This window comes from Hippoglossus stenolepis, chromosome 20 (genome assembly GCF_022539355.2).
Source record: "Hippoglossus stenolepis isolate QCI-W04-F060 chromosome 20, HSTE1.2, whole genome shotgun sequence".
NCBI classification, from domain to species: domain Eukaryota; kingdom Metazoa; phylum Chordata; class Actinopteri; order Pleuronectiformes; family Pleuronectidae; genus Hippoglossus; species Hippoglossus stenolepis.
The window spans coordinates 12455192-12470436 of record NC_061502.1 but is presented as its reverse complement, the minus strand read 5'-3'; the positions used below and the strand labels follow the sequence as shown (position 1 = coordinate 12470436).

Below are 15245 nucleotides of genomic sequence, written 5' to 3'. Positions count from 1 at the left end.
ATTAACCCATGTAGGGATATATTTAAAAAAAATACTACTACTAGTAATACTTCTAATACTTCTAATACTTCTAATAATAATAATAATAATAATAATAATAATAATGATAATAGTGATTATTTGATAATATAACACGGGTACCTTCATTATTTTTGATAATTGTCATTATTACATGGTATTACCTATGGTTATTACATGTATTTGTTTTTGTTTTTCGACAGGCACCTCTGTAGACAGACTTTATATAAAGTACGTCATCACTGTTCGCCATCAATAGGGGAAGCAGGACCCCTGACAGCTCTAAAAACAGAACGCGGGTTCACATTTAACCAAAGTTTCCTCGTGAATAAAAGTCAAGGAGGAAAATGTCGACGCGGACCCGCAGCTCACGATGTGTCGGCGCTGCTGCAGAAGAGTGAAGTTTTCCTCCCGAGCGGCTAAACGCGGGCTGGCTAACGCGGAGAGCTAACGGCTAAAGCTAAAGCTGCGCAGTTTCGTTTCACAGAAAACTCCCACCCCGTCTCCGAGCTGCCAGGAGCCTTCACTTCACCAGAGTTTCACCATTTTAAACTTATGGTGCACGGTGGATGACCGAGTCGAGAGGTAACAGCTCGTATTTGCACAGAATCGGACACAATGTGAGTTTGTTAACGATCAAAGTGTGAAGTTGTGGAGAAGAGAGACACGGAAGCTCTGTGGTGCTCACACATGACGTAATAAATATATTGTTGATGCGTGAAAGGCGCCAACTGGGGCTGTTTGTGTGTTTGAGTGGGAAATGTTTTAATGGCTCTGGTTTAAATTATGATAAAACAAATAAACCCAACATCTGAAAATACATAATCTGGACATTGTTTACTTTTTTTATATATAATTTATATAATTCCTCATATTTCCATTGTAGACTGCAAAAAAAAAACGAAGAATGAAACAAATCATCAATCAATCGAATTTTATTTGTATAGCCCATATTCCCTAATCACAATTTGTCTCATAGGGCTCACATTACATTCTCAAAGTTATTAAATAAGTTTAATCATTTTGTGAACCGGTGCCTAAAAATTGATAAAAATGCCAGAGGACAAAATGAGGAAGTGACTGTCTCTCAATACGTGCATCCTTGTCGTACTTGTAGTTTAGTTTGCCACTGTTTTGTTTGTTTAAAGTAAATTAATGCAGGTTCTATTTATTCTATTTCATTTTGAACCTCGTCCATCCATCAAACATCTTATCTTTCTGTCATTGTCCCCTCCGCTCTATCTCAGCCACAATGAAGAGAAGAGCCGAAGCACCGCCAGCCCCACCCAAGGGGACAAAGTTGTGTCGTGAAGACAGCAGCTCGGACGAGGAGTCACAATTATCCAGACAAGGTAGATTCCTTCATTTGTAGAATTGAAAGTTATTTGCTGGGCCTGCTTACTTTTGACTGCGGTGATTAAGAGGATCCTTGTGATAATAACTGTGTGTGTGGTTTTGTTCTGTCCAGACTCCAGCCAGAATGAGTCCCTCAGTGACCAGGAGGACCAGAGACCAGGGTTCTCCATGCCCTCCATATCGTCCTTTGATGGACAAGACACAGACGCCCCCTCAGACAACCCCTCCGACGACCCCGCCAAGTTCACTATGTACAACAGTGTGTCACAGAAGCTCATGGTAATGTACTGAAAACCTCTCTTAACACAGTTAATTGTCTGTACTGCTACATTTTGGAGTTGGATGTGTCAAAAAAAGTTTTTCCCATTAGTATTAATAAGAAATATGGAGCTCTTCTGCTGTTTGTTTTCTAACTCCCTTGTCTGTAACCTCTCACACCCTCAGGCCAAGATGGGTTTCCGTATGGGCGAGGGTCTAGGGAAGTTTGGCCAGGGACGCAAGGAGATCGTGGAGGCTTCGACTCAGCGAGGAAGAAGGGGTCTCGGCCTCACGCTGCAGGGCTTTCAGGGGGAGCTCAATGTCGACTGGCGCGATGAATCAGAGGTACACAGCCAATGTTTGAAATTATTTTAGTAATTTTTGATTTGAAATACCATGTGGGATTCAAGCAACCATCAGTGGTACTGATGACGTGATCTTTGTCTGTCCAGCCCAGCGCTGTAGAGAAGGTAGATTGGTTCCCAGAATGCACCACAGAGACCCCAGATGCAGATGAACTGAGGGACTGGATGATTCTGGGACAGGTAAACAAAAAAACATGGACACCGACTCAGATATAAATGTGATAAGTGTGTAATGATTATTCTTGAACATATTTCTTGTTTTTTCGGTCGCTTACAGAAAAAACTTAAGATCGAGGAAGAGACAGAGTTTTGCACCGAAGATCTTCTGCACACTCTTCTCAGGTGCAAGGTGAGTTATCATAGAAATCACCAACTGTTCACTTCTGTTCAAATCTCGTTCTTCATTCCTGGTTATGTATCCGCTGTGTCTGCTTGATGTTCAGAGCATATTTGATGACCTGGAGGGCGAGGAGATGCGGAGAGCTCGGACACGCTCCAACGCTTACGAAACGATCAGAGGAGTGATCTTCCTCAACAGGTCAGTCTTTAGGTGGTTTCCACAAGTTGGACAAACAAACATAGTGCGGTTAATATCATATAAGTCACCCAAGTTCTAAAATATGCTACTCCTCTGAAACCCAAGCTCATGTAAGGGGAAGACAATGAATGGATGGAAGGAAGGTTAGTTCCTGCCTTTTGAAATAGAAGCTATGTCCAGAACTGTAGCAGACTTATGTAGATTGTATTAATTCATGTTTGTCGTATGTGATGCCAGAAAAGTAGTTTGCAGCAGTTAACTTTAATTTTTCACATGTTTAATTTTCTACAAATTGTTTTATATGCTTTCTGTTTTTAGAGCAGCTATGAAAATGGCCAACCTCGACCACTGCTTCGACCACATGTTCACCAACCCAAAGGATCCAAAAGGGGTGAGTGGGTCAAAGTGACTGTTGATAGGTTGAACTTGTGTTGGATCAGACAACACAAGCCCACACGTAGAGATAGTGAGACCATATCTCTGCCCACTTTCATTCCGTAGCTACCTCTGACAAAGGACCGTGAGGGGGAGCTCCTGTACTTCGGCGACGTTTGCGCGGGGCCCGGAGGCTTCTCAGAGTACATTCTGTGGAGGAGACGCTGGCACGCCAAAGGCTTCGGCATGACGCTGAAAGGACCCTGTGACTTCAAACTGGAAGATTTCTACTCTGCGCCGAGCGAGCTGTTTGAGCCCTACTATGGTAAACCTAAGGAAAACCTGCACATCACTGCCGGGAGGTGTCTGATGAATGATTCAGTGAAAGCTTGACCTCTGTGTATCCCAGGTGAGGGAGGGGTGGACGGAGACGGGGACATCACTCGGCCAGAAAACGTGACGGCCTTTAGAAACTTTGTGTTGGAGAGCACAGAGAGAAGAGGGCTGCACTTCCTCATGGCAGATGGGGTGAGACTATTCTGCACGGTCATTATTTTACTACAAGGTGACGGTGCAGAGTCTCGCTGTTCGTGGAATGAATTGAGGTTTCTGTTTGGAGATTGAATAACTTAAGTTTTGATTATTTTCTCTGTCTGTGGTAGGGTTTCTCTGTGGAAGGTCAGGAAAACATCCAGGAGATCCTGAGCAAACAGCTGCTGCTCTGTCAGGCCCTCACTGCGCTCTCTACACTCAGGACAGGTACTGAAACTCTGGTCAGGTGGACACTCTGATGTTTGTAAAGTAAAATATTATATTCAGTCTCAATATCCTTATACTCATGTTATGTACTCATCCTCCCCCCTGGCTCTGTCTGTCCTCTGCAGGTGGCCACTTTGTGTGTAAGACCTTTGACCTTTTCACTCCCTTCAGTGTGGGTTTGGTCTACCTGATGTACCTCTGCTTCGACAGGATCTGTCTCTTCAAACCTATCACCAGCAGACCTGCCAACTCTGAGAGGTCTGTCTGTCTTTGTGTATATACAGAGAGATCTGGGGATTTGATTAGTAAACAGTGCAGGTTGGAAATTATTAAAACTGTTCCGTGAATATTTACAAAACAGCGACATTAGGAAGTTTTGTTACATAACATTAATATTTTGCTTGTTCTCTGGGTCAAACATTTGTTCCAAGTAGTAACTGAGATGCTTTAACTTAAATCAGCAGAGATACCCCAAATTCAAATTTTGGATAACTTTTTAGACTTATGTATACTCTGAATATCTGGTCATAAGATGACATGCGAAGAAATATTAATATTTGGATTTGTCACTTTCCGTTAGTGATAGCCTGATCGATACGTTGATCTTTTTTCAACAGAATTTATTATTGTTATTATTATTATTAGTAGTAGTAGTATTTCTTGTTATTAATATCTCCTCCAAATTGCTCCTACTCTTAACCACCCTCAGGTACATCGTGTGCCGTGGTCTGAAGCCCGGTTCAGAACCCGTCAGGGAATACATGTTCAGAGTCAACCTGAAACTGAACCAGCTGAAGAACTCGGAGAGAGACGTTACCGATTTGGTTCCACTGAGCATCATCAAGGAAGACACGGATTTCTATCAGTTTATGGTCAACTCCAATGAGAGGTGGGGATCCACAACATTCAGACAGGACTTAATGTTTTCATCTTTAAACTGAAAGACTGACAGGAAGTGAATTCTCTCTCCCCGCAGCCTCTGCGTTGTCCAGATCAAGGCCTTGGCCAAGATCCACGCTTTCGTCGTCGACTCGTGAGAAACCATTCAGTTATCTCTACTCCAGCTTAGCTTTATGTGTGGGATGGAATGTGTGTGGAACTAACTGTGTGACACTGTGTTGACGTCTGTAGGGAGCTTTCAGAGACGAGGCAGGCCGACATCAGGAAGGAGTGTCTGAAGCTTTGGGGGGTGAGTCGAGAAACTGCGGTTTTTGTTCTACATTTAACCTTGACAACAGATCTAATATAATTCATAGATCTTTTATCTATAAATGTACTTTCAGTCTGTTTCAAGTTTTAAATACGTTTTTTTTGTCTTTTTCCAGGTACCAGACAAGGCCAGGGTCACTCCTGCTCCCTCAGACCCAAAGACAAAGTTCTACGAACTCATCAAGGTCAGTTAATAAATCCCAGTTTTTGTGTGTTTTAAATTGTTAATAATAAAAGAAAAACCTAAACTAACTAAAACTAATCAATAATAGAAAACCTGTTTGTTTATTTTAATAAATTATGATATTTTGAAACGCTGTTATTAGTGGTCCTAATTCAGAATGTTTCTCAGTTTCTGCTCCTCATCTTTAATCCTTTTTGTTTGCTGCACCTCAGAATTTGAATATGGAGTCGTTCCAGTCCAAGCTCACATCTCTCAACTCCACCACCCTTGATAAGCTGCGTCATGTACTGGACCACAAGTGCATTGTGGGAGGTGGAGAGCAGATCTTTCTTCTCGCGCTCGGGGTGAGTCTTAACATATAACCTAGGTCTTGAACTTGTGTTTTTTCTCACTAAAGTGAAGTAGTAGAAATGATTTGTGTTTGTCATCATTAGTCTGGATGATAGGATGCAAAACTAAAACTAGTGTCATCAAATGTAAGTATTTTAACTGTAACCCTGTTTGAATATCTACTGGAAGAGATTAAAACAAAGAGCTGACTGGCTGATTTCACCGTTTCTATGCTTAGTGAATCTGTTTTCACCTTCTCGTCTGTTCTCTCTGTTTCCTCTCTACGTGTGTAGAAGTCTCAGATATACACGTGGGACGGGAAGATGCCTGTTCGCTGGAAGAAACTGGAGAACTTTAAGCTGGAGCTGCCAAGAGATACACTTCTGAGCGTGGAGATCGTCCAAGAGCTGAAGGGCGAGGTGAGAGTTTACGGGCTGAGCCGATGAAATATGGGAGTCCGTATATCACGCTCTTTATATCTGTTATTGCTTAAATTACGACCTGCATTGTTTTTACAAGATGTGGTAGGAGGGGGCATCAGGTTATATATTGCTTTGACCATGTTCTACGACAGAAGGGTTTATTCATCAAGAGTCTGTGGTTTTCTCCACAACATGATTTAAAGATTCAGAGCTTAACATTTTAATTTCATAGAACGCATCTGACTCAACTGTTTATGGAGCTGGTTTTACATACATGTATATTTGGCCTGTAGGGAAAAGCTCAGCGGAGAATCAACGCAGTTCATGTAATGGACGCACTAATACTCAACGGCACTGACGTAAGAGACCAGCACTTCAACCAAAGGTAGGACAGCGCCACCTGTACGCTGTAACAAACTTTTTCATTTAATGTACGATCTCTTAATAATCCACTACTCACTGTCCACGTTGTAGCTGCATTTCTGTAAATACTGACAGACTTATTATAGTTTTCTGTAGTTTGCTAACTAATGACTGTTGTATATCCAGGATCCGAATGGCTGAGAAGTTTGTGAAGGCGGTGGCCAAACCAAGCCGACCAGACATGAACCCTATCAGGTTTTTATTTAAGTTTATTTTTAATGCAGTTGTGTAATTTATGTACTGGGATCTTATTGTCTCTGATAGTGCTAAAGGCTAAACACAGTATTTGTGGTACCTTTAATATAATAGAATTCAGTGTTGTGGCATTAAATTGTCACGCTATGTAAACGTAACCTCTGTCTTTTCCCAGAGTGAAGGAGGTGTACAGGTTGGAGGAAATGGAGAAAATCTTTGTCAGGTAAGAAAACAGGTATCGCATTAGTCAACACCAACTATTAAGCATTAGGGTGAGTTTCACATAATTATCTTATCTTTGTTGTTTCCTGTGCAATAAAAAAAACAAATAAACACATCCGTCATTTTCTGTTTTTCTTCCCTCATGCAGACTAGAAATGAAAGTAACAAAGAGTTCAGGAGGAATCCCTCGTCTGTCCTACACCGGCAGAGACGACCGACACTTCCTTCCCACTGGCCTCTACATCATCAAGACTATCAGTGGTGTGTGTGCTGCTCAGTGTCGGAACACATTTGGTTTCAACCACGTCAAAGCCTCCACAAACCTGTGGTTGAAACCGTTTGAGTGAACTAAGGATTTGTGGTTTTCTGCTTTTACTGAACCTTTGTAAAATCTCGCTTCCCTCTCCATCTTTTAGAGCCGTGGACCATCGCGTACAGTAAGAACTCCAAGATGAAGTTCTTCTACAATAAGTTAACCAAAGCGTCCACCTATGAAATGCCACCAAACTGTGCTGCTCCCTTCCAGTAAGTACTGACCTCTGAATCCATACTCAAATTTAGTTCAAACACTCATTTGGAATGATTCTGATTAGAATTTTGATGTCAAAGGTCACTGTGACCCAACAATAACCATTTTTACCTTTTGAACGCGTTATCTCCAGAGAATCCTTTCAAATTTAGCAAAAATATTGACTTAGACTCGGGGATTAATATGGGATAGTTTTTAATATAACAATTTAATATTTATTATAACAGTATCCTCTGTCTTCATCCTCAGCGTCTGCCACTCTGAGCGTCTCTTCTGGGCCTGGGTGGACGGCGTCATCGTTCACGACTCTCAGACCCGCGTGGATCCCGGGAAACTGTCCAAAGACAATGTTCTGTCCTTCATCCACCAGAACTACCATCCCTGAGGCCGCCACCGCGCCCAGAGCCTCACCAGTGACAACCTGAGCACAGAATGCACTAAATGATGGCGGACGTAAAGCCTTATGTTCGAATGCAGTTTTGCAGTCATCAAAAATACTCAACAGCCGATTGAAAATGTGTTTTTTGAATTCCCTGTTTTTATTCTTCTGTTTTATAATCTGCCGTTTGACCGTTTCCACGTCCTCTCGTTCCATTATGTCATGTTGCTTAGAGAAATAATGAGCAGGTTGTAAGGGAAATGCTGGAGCTGAAAGTGATGATGCGTTTGCTGCTCTTTCCAGCGGTGACATCCGGACTCCTTGTAAGCAACCGGCATTTGAAAAAACACTCTTGTCTTCTGCCTCCTCCACTGCCCTTGGCTCTATGATCTCATCACGTAGGACAAGGAGAAGACAAGAAAAGCTGCCGCCATCGTCTCTGCATTGAATTGCATGTCCCTGTAGGAGTGTTTTCTTTTTCTTTGGTTCTTAGTAAATGCTTGTGTGTATCTGCATCCATCAGATCAACAATGACACATAGGGTTACAGATGTTACAACTATGCATCCATATGTCTCGCTTGCCTTGCTCAACAACACAACTGCTCCTCTGTCCGTCTCCGTGGAGATTTTCTCTTACAAATAGGCTCGTCGTTGTTGCTCCTGCCAAATCTCCAGCTGAAGCCTCAACGCAACAATTGTCAGCACAATTTCCTCGTTGTTGGTGTAGCAGCTGTTCTTCCATTCGAACGTGATCTGTCCTCGATCGAAAAGTGTCTTCTTGGTTTTTTAGGTTGTTTCTCCTCCGGGACTTTGTTGTTTCTTAAATCAGGCAAATGAGTTTTGTTCTCTTGTAAAATTAGCTACCGACCATTTGATGTAAATAATAGTATAGTAAATAAATGGGAGATGCTCATCCTAGAACAGACTCTCCACTTCCTGGTCAAATGTATGTATTCATGAAAAAGCAGTGTGTGAGCACAAGTAAACACTAGAGCGTAGCTCAGAGCACATTCCTCCACCTGGACCCCACATGGATGAAGCAACTTTTAAACTCACTAGATCTGGATTTTTATCTGGATCTGCACCAAATTACACACACTCATAAATATCAGCCCCCTAAACGTGACCAAGATCCATTCCTTTGTCTACTAATGTATGTCGTTTTGGGGGGGTTTCTTTATAAAATGTTTCAATTTATATTATAATAAAAAACAATTATAATGATATATTATTATGAATTAATGTATACAATTTTGAGACTATATTTGTTTGGTTTATTTGACCCAGTACTACGGAAGCGTATTGCATTCATATGAATGATCAACTTAACTACCTCATTAATTCAGAAAAACAGCTGATTGTTTTTCTCAGGTAAATGCAATATGCTTCTGTACTGTGATAATAATAATAAATATCATTATTATTATACAATGCCTAGCAGGTTAAAAAACAGAAAGCAAATAACTTAAGAAAATACAATACACATAATCCCACATTAAACGCTGTTTGTGACGTGAGTGCAGATGAGCTCAAACTCACTAAAACCAAAGTTTAAACGTGGCCACAACTTAATTACATTTTTAATTCTTACTCTGTCGTCACCATCCACCACGAGAGCTCTTATTTTGAAATCCAGACTCGCTCAGCCAATCGGATGTCAGCTCCCGTTAACCGGAAGCAGTGTTATGAAAACATTAAACAGGCGCCTCCCTCAGTTCGGATCGGACGCGTCAATTCACAGGTATTTACTGTTTCTGTGTTTATTATTATTAAATAGATATTCTAACAACTGTCACGTGTGTAAATAAATGTGTTGAGTTGTGTGTTGAAGAATTGAATGTCCTTATATGAACTGTTGAAGTGAACGTGAGTTATTTCCCAAGATGAGCTGTTGAATAACAGGTGTCACGTGACTCGATGCTGCAGGTGATCGTTGATGCTTATGTGACCTTTACAGGTTAAAGATGCTGAAAGCTGTGGGACAAGTTCTGTTCTCCACCGGACTACAAAGCCCAAAGTTCACTGCGGTGGAGGGAAACAAGGTAAATGTCCAGATGAGCTAAAAAACAAACAAGCTGCAAAAAACCTTTGGCCCCACGTTGTTGATCAGACTCACGAGAGGAAAACACACGAGTTCAGATCAAATAATGAGATCAAGTGTTTCCAGATTTCACTTTGTCAAAGTTTATTATTTTTATATTTAATAAAAGCCCCAAAGTATCAGTTTAATAGTTCTGCATTGTACAGTGAGGAGGTTTAATCATTGATTGACCCCAAGTGTTTGTCGTTTTCTGCTCGTAAAGAAGAGTTTAACACCACAACCTTCACTCAGGAGCAAAAGTCACTCTGTAAACTTTAAAGAAATAAAAATGTGACATTTGTTATACTGATATAAAAATGTTAATTATATTATAAACTCTGGACATAACGCCCAGCCCTGAAAATACCGTGATAACACAGTCTTCGCTGTTAGCAGCAACAAAGACAAATTAAGATATTATATATATTTTATTAAGAAGAAATTATTTTTATGAATACTTTATACTTTAAACTACTGTCTCTGTCGTCAGCCTGTTAGATAGTTTATGAAAACTGTGTGAAGAAAGAGTTTTAAACTTTGGACAGTGAGGATCAAGGCGATACAAATTTCAATTTAATTTCATGTGGAATGTAACTTAGCTGCAGACTCGCTGGTAAACCTGATCTGAATCCTGCAGGATACTGTTTTCAGTTCTCGTCTCTAATTTGAAGATTCATCCTGAAATATGACTTTACAAAATCAACAGGATCACACACGTCTTTGAGTTCAATAGAAAAACTGGGGAATTAATTTGATTCTTGTTGAAAAAACTAATTTGTTGTAAGAGAGCGTGAAAACAGTGAGAAACTAATGATCCCTGTTGTTTTTCATGTGAAACTAACTGAGGAAACACATGAGGTCACCACTTGAGGTGACAGCGATCGATACATGTGACCTTTTCTAAAAAACTGCTGACTCTTTCTGGTCTCATCGATCACATCCTAACTGCAACATTGTTAAAAATAAATAAATGAATAAATAAATCTGCAGCGTCAGTGCAGCTGAAATCCTGGTTTGTGTATGTGTGTGTGTACGTGTGTTTACGTGTGTACGTGTGTGTTGCAGGCAGAGGACTATGAGGTCCGCACCTACCACGCCACCAAGTGGATGAGCACGTCTCTGAGCGGGATGCATCTGGACGCAGCCATGAAAGACGGCTTCCGCAGACTCTTCAGCTACATCCAGGGCAACAACCTCAAGAGTGAGTCCGAACTGTTTTACCTCTGAAATGTTGCCTAAAGAATAATAATAATAAGAGAAGCTGAGGAGATGTGATGGAGCCGGGCTGATCTGGATCTTTGGCGGCCGATGATTCCAATATTAGGGTTTAAAACCTTTCAGATACCTCCTAAAATTTCGTTATCAAACCCTTATAACGCAGGCTTGGTATTTTACAGTTTAACCGTAAACTATATTAAAAATAACTATAAATAAAAAACAAAACACTAATACGACCAAATACACAGAAGTTGAATTTAGAAAATAAACATACATATTTAAATGTGTGAAAGGCTCATTTCGAGTGATTCATTGTTTGTGACGTGTGTTAGTTTCTGTGGTTTTTTTAAGTAAATCTTTACCCGACTAAGTCAAACAGCAGCTGATTAAACACAACGATGAGTCGAGTGAATAAAGTTCATGTGCTGCAGAAAGAAATCCTGTAGAGTCTGGTTTCAGGACAGAGAGCAGATGAATAAATGCAGGAGAAAGTTCTCTTTAGTTCCTGCTCAGCACTTTGTTACAGCGCCACTGCCTTTGTTTCTTACTCAGCACTTTACGCCAGCGTTATTTACGAGCACATGTATTGTTTGTGTAGTTGACTAGTGAGTCTGCAGAGCACAGAGTCAGAGCTATTATCACAGTGTTTAATACACCACATCTGGGCTTACATGGCCAACAGCTGCTCAGGTCTCATTATGTGAGGGGAAGTTTTTATCGGCCTCCACAGTTTGTTTAGGAAAATGTTAAATCTGTGAATCCTACACGAGCTCATTACACATCAAATCACAAGTATCATTTTCATATTTAAGTGAGTGTCCATGCGTTTGTGACTTCAGAGGTCAAGGTGGAGATGACGGCCCCTGTGACGGGCCGCGTCGACCCGGGGGCCGGCCCGGCCTGCGAGTCCCAGTTCACCGTGTCCTTCTACATCCCGGAGGAGCATCAGGAAAACCCACCGGAGCCGAGCGACCCGCTGGTGTTTGTGGAGCACAGGGAGGAGTTCACCGCTTACGTCAGGTAGCGTAAAAAAACAAAATCCTCAACAGTCTCAAAGCCAAATCTTCCAGCTGATTATTGATCAATAAGAGAGCTGATCAATTAAAGACTTTACTCGTCCGTCTCTTCCAGGAAGTACGGAGGCTTCTCCAACGAGAACATGAAGCGGGAAGAGCTCCTGAAACTCCTGGAGAGCCTGCAGAGGGACGGCGTCCCGTTCGTGGACAAGCCGTATTACACAGTCGGGTACGACAGCCCCTTCAAACTGACCAACCGCAGGAACGAGGTCTGGGTGCTGAAGAAAGAAGAGCAGCACTAGAGAGATTTAAAGGTCACGCAGCATCGAACCCAAGGTGGCAGATTTTTTATATGATCATTTCACAACACTTGATAAATTTAACACAGCTCGTATTAATGACGTATGATGGATTAAGATTTAAAGGTCATTTAAAAAAGTACTTACTTACTATTTCTTTACATAAGTTGCATCAGTTTACATTTACTTAACCAAAAAGTTACTGAATTAGACTCCCTGTCTGAAAGCAGCTACAGTGAACTCCACCTTTAAACAGCTGGAGGAGCAAGTGGCTGCAGTGGAGTGAATATCTCCAGCAGAGGGAGCCAAGGAGTCAGAAGACATTTCTCTCCTCTGCTGCTTTTTTCTTAAAGGTACAAAAAAACACTTAAATTTCACTGATCCGGTCAGAATGTAACAAGCTGATGTGGAAATGAAGCAGTTATGTTGTAATACACTAATCACTCACTACATGTACATGAAAACACAAATTATTGATACATGTAAGTGTTTCTTCTGTCTGTTCTGGCCACAGAGAACACTTCCTAATGCCATGTCAACACAAGAGATGATAAAGTACGAGGGTAAATGAGGCTGTAACCCTGAGTTTGACAAATCAAGTCGGCCTTTGAACAAAACAACCGTTTTTCCAAGTCAGGCACTTCCTCTGTGTCACAACAGTTCATCAGAGCAAGAAAATACAGAAGAACTTTGCCTAAAAAGCCACTTGACTCAGAGTGAAGCTTCAGCTGACCTCTTGAATCATTGGTGAGTGAACACAGACTGCTGGAGACATGATGCTAACTTGATCTGATCCCACTCGTCACTGACATCTCATCTATCATTTGACACTAAGTGGACTGGAGGAATACAGCACTTAGCAAATACCACTTGTATTTGCTTCCATGTTTCGAACACACACAGTCGGCACAGCTGTCAGGGCCAATATGAGATTCAGGATCTTGCCCATAGACTGGAGGGGATCGAACCACCGACCCTCTGGTTAGTGGACGACCCTCTTTACCTCCTATTTACTAACAACAAACATCCTTCTGGTGAATTCAGCAATCACGCCAGCATGATCCAATTATGTGAATGAAAAATGAATTGTCTGGTCACAGGTGCTGAAAAAAAAGATGCCAAACATTTGCATGGCAGACATTTTTTTTTATTATTGTAGATAAACACAAAATCAAGTTCTCATGTGTTTACATTTTTTGTACCGTGTGTGTGTAACATACTGACAAAGAGTGACAGTTACAAACTAATACTCACACTCTGCCTTAAACACCACTTTACCTTTTTTATACATTCCATTATATGAATATTTACATTTTCAGCTCCTGACAGATTGTGAATTGTTTTTAATCTTGAATAAGGGACATGATGGATGTTAATAGGGAAAAATAACATAAGCTCTGATGTTTGAATCATGGGAAAAAGTACTTTTGAATTGTGTAAACTTTAATATAATCAATAATAAATATAACGCTTCATAAAACGACTGATTCCTGATTATTTATCACCTTCATCTCTTGTCTTCGTCGTCCCGTCTTGGTGTTTCAGAGAGCGAGTTGTTGATCTGCAGTGGACACAGGTGCGACCGTCCTCCACGCTCCGCTGGTCGTGACCTTTTCATCAGTCGTACGAAATCCTCGCCGCAGTTCACTTCACCCTCCGTCCTCTCTCACCTTCTCCTCGCCGCCAGGGCCACGACTGCTGAGTCACTCGTTTTATTTGTGGCAGGATTGTTCCCAATATCATGTTCAGGCTCTCAGCAGCAGTGATATCTTGTTTTAATCTCACACACACACACACACACACACACACACACACACACACACACACACACACACACACACACACACACACACACACACACACACACACACACACACACACACACACACACACACACACACTCACTCCACCTGCGTCTGTTGTTCATTGGTCAGATTGATCTCAGCGGCTCTGCTCTGAGGTGAAGCTGCTGCAGAGAGGAAACACACTGAGTTTTACTCCAAACATCAGTCAGTGTGTTTTCATTTTATTTACCTCCTCCAGCCTGAAGGAGACATTCAGGGGGACAGGCTGTAAAAATACTGCTGTGACTACACACATTACTAGTAACTGTGTAAACTTACTGCAGTGGTATAACTGTTGGTTTCAGAGACCTGCAGATGATTGATTAGATTGATCTCAATAAATGGACGAATGTGACAAGAGTCAAAATAGATATGAATTAGTTTAAAAGGCAAAATTCTGACATTTAAGATCGAAGAGTCAACAAATTCAAAGTTTAAAGAAATTCCCTTGAGACAGAACTTTGATAACATGTTCAAGAGGCCGAAAACATGATACGTGAGGCCACCACAACCACAGCCTATGGAACAGATTACCACCACATCTGGTGGAAGGATGAAGTACGGGTCGGGACGGAAGCTATTAAAGTTTGGTGCGGAGCCGAATCATGGATCTTGATGAAAGCAATCAGGCACATTTAGGGAACTAAGATGGAGCTGGGTTGAATTTAAGGGGAGTGTTGGGCCTTGCTGGTTGAATGTGCTCTACTTAATGCCATTCTACTTTAAAATGGTTAAACTGAGATAACAAATCAGAGTGGAAACATAAACTCTGCTGTATTTCTGCAGCTTGTAGGGGATGCACATCATTCATATTGCATATAACAGCTTCAACCGTGTGGCCCTTGTGGTTGTGTGGTATTTGCACTCTTACGTTTTCATTGATTTCTCAGAGAATAATTCATGGATCTTGATGAAACAAATCAGGCGTCTTTAGGGGACTGATATTTATGAGTGTGTGAGATCTGCTGCTCTCTGAGTGCTCCTCAAGTCAGAAATTATAACTGTTTATCTCCTTCAAAACATGAACAGCGAATAGACCCTGTTTAATGTGCGATAAACAAGTGTCGAATGTAAATACTGGGATTAATGGTTGAATAATTGCAGCAGTTCCTGTTGACCAGTCATTCTACAAACACACTATCAGGCTTTGTCACTTCTCTCATCCATCTGGGTCTCGTTAGGACACTGTACATGTGGTCTGGATTCTAACAGGAGAGGCTGGAAG

General features: G+C 41.4%; 2 protein-coding genes across 3 annotated transcripts; both read left to right on the top strand.

Moving 5' to 3' along the window:
- Positions 1-266: 266 nt before the first annotated feature.
- On the top strand, positions 267-8508 carry cmtr1 (cap methyltransferase 1). Of its 2 annotated transcripts, none has more exons than XM_035143880.2 (24): positions 267-603; positions 1266-1370; positions 1487-1653; positions 1819-1977; positions 2085-2177; positions 2275-2346; positions 2441-2535; positions 2854-2926; positions 3037-3235; positions 3320-3438; positions 3573-3669; positions 3795-3927; positions 4379-4558; positions 4646-4702; positions 4801-4858; positions 4995-5063; positions 5275-5406; positions 5686-5811; positions 6108-6199; positions 6364-6432; positions 6608-6655; positions 6803-6915; positions 7071-7179; positions 7433-8508. In XM_035143880.2, the coding sequence occupies exons 1-24, from the start codon at positions 588-590 to the stop codon at positions 7566-7568; spliced, it is 2517 nt and encodes an 838-aa protein (XP_034999771.1). In that variant the 5' UTR covers positions 267-587; the 3' UTR covers positions 7569-8508. The 2 variants fall into 2 exon arrangements, with proteins under 2 accessions (XP_034999771.1, XP_034999772.1); XM_035143881.2 differs by having other exon boundaries at positions 267-638.
- Positions 8509-8900: 392 nt separating this feature from the next.
- Positions 8901-13656, top strand: hebp2 (heme binding protein 2). The gene is made up of 5 exons (XM_035143882.2): positions 8901-9304; positions 9521-9605; positions 10709-10844; positions 11701-11881; positions 11993-13656. Exons 1-5 carry the CDS (start codon positions 9087-9089, stop codon positions 12177-12179), a joined length of 807 nt encoding a protein of 268 aa, XP_034999773.2. The 5' UTR covers positions 8901-9086; the 3' UTR covers positions 12180-13656.
- Positions 13657-15245: the final 1589 nt, after the last annotated feature.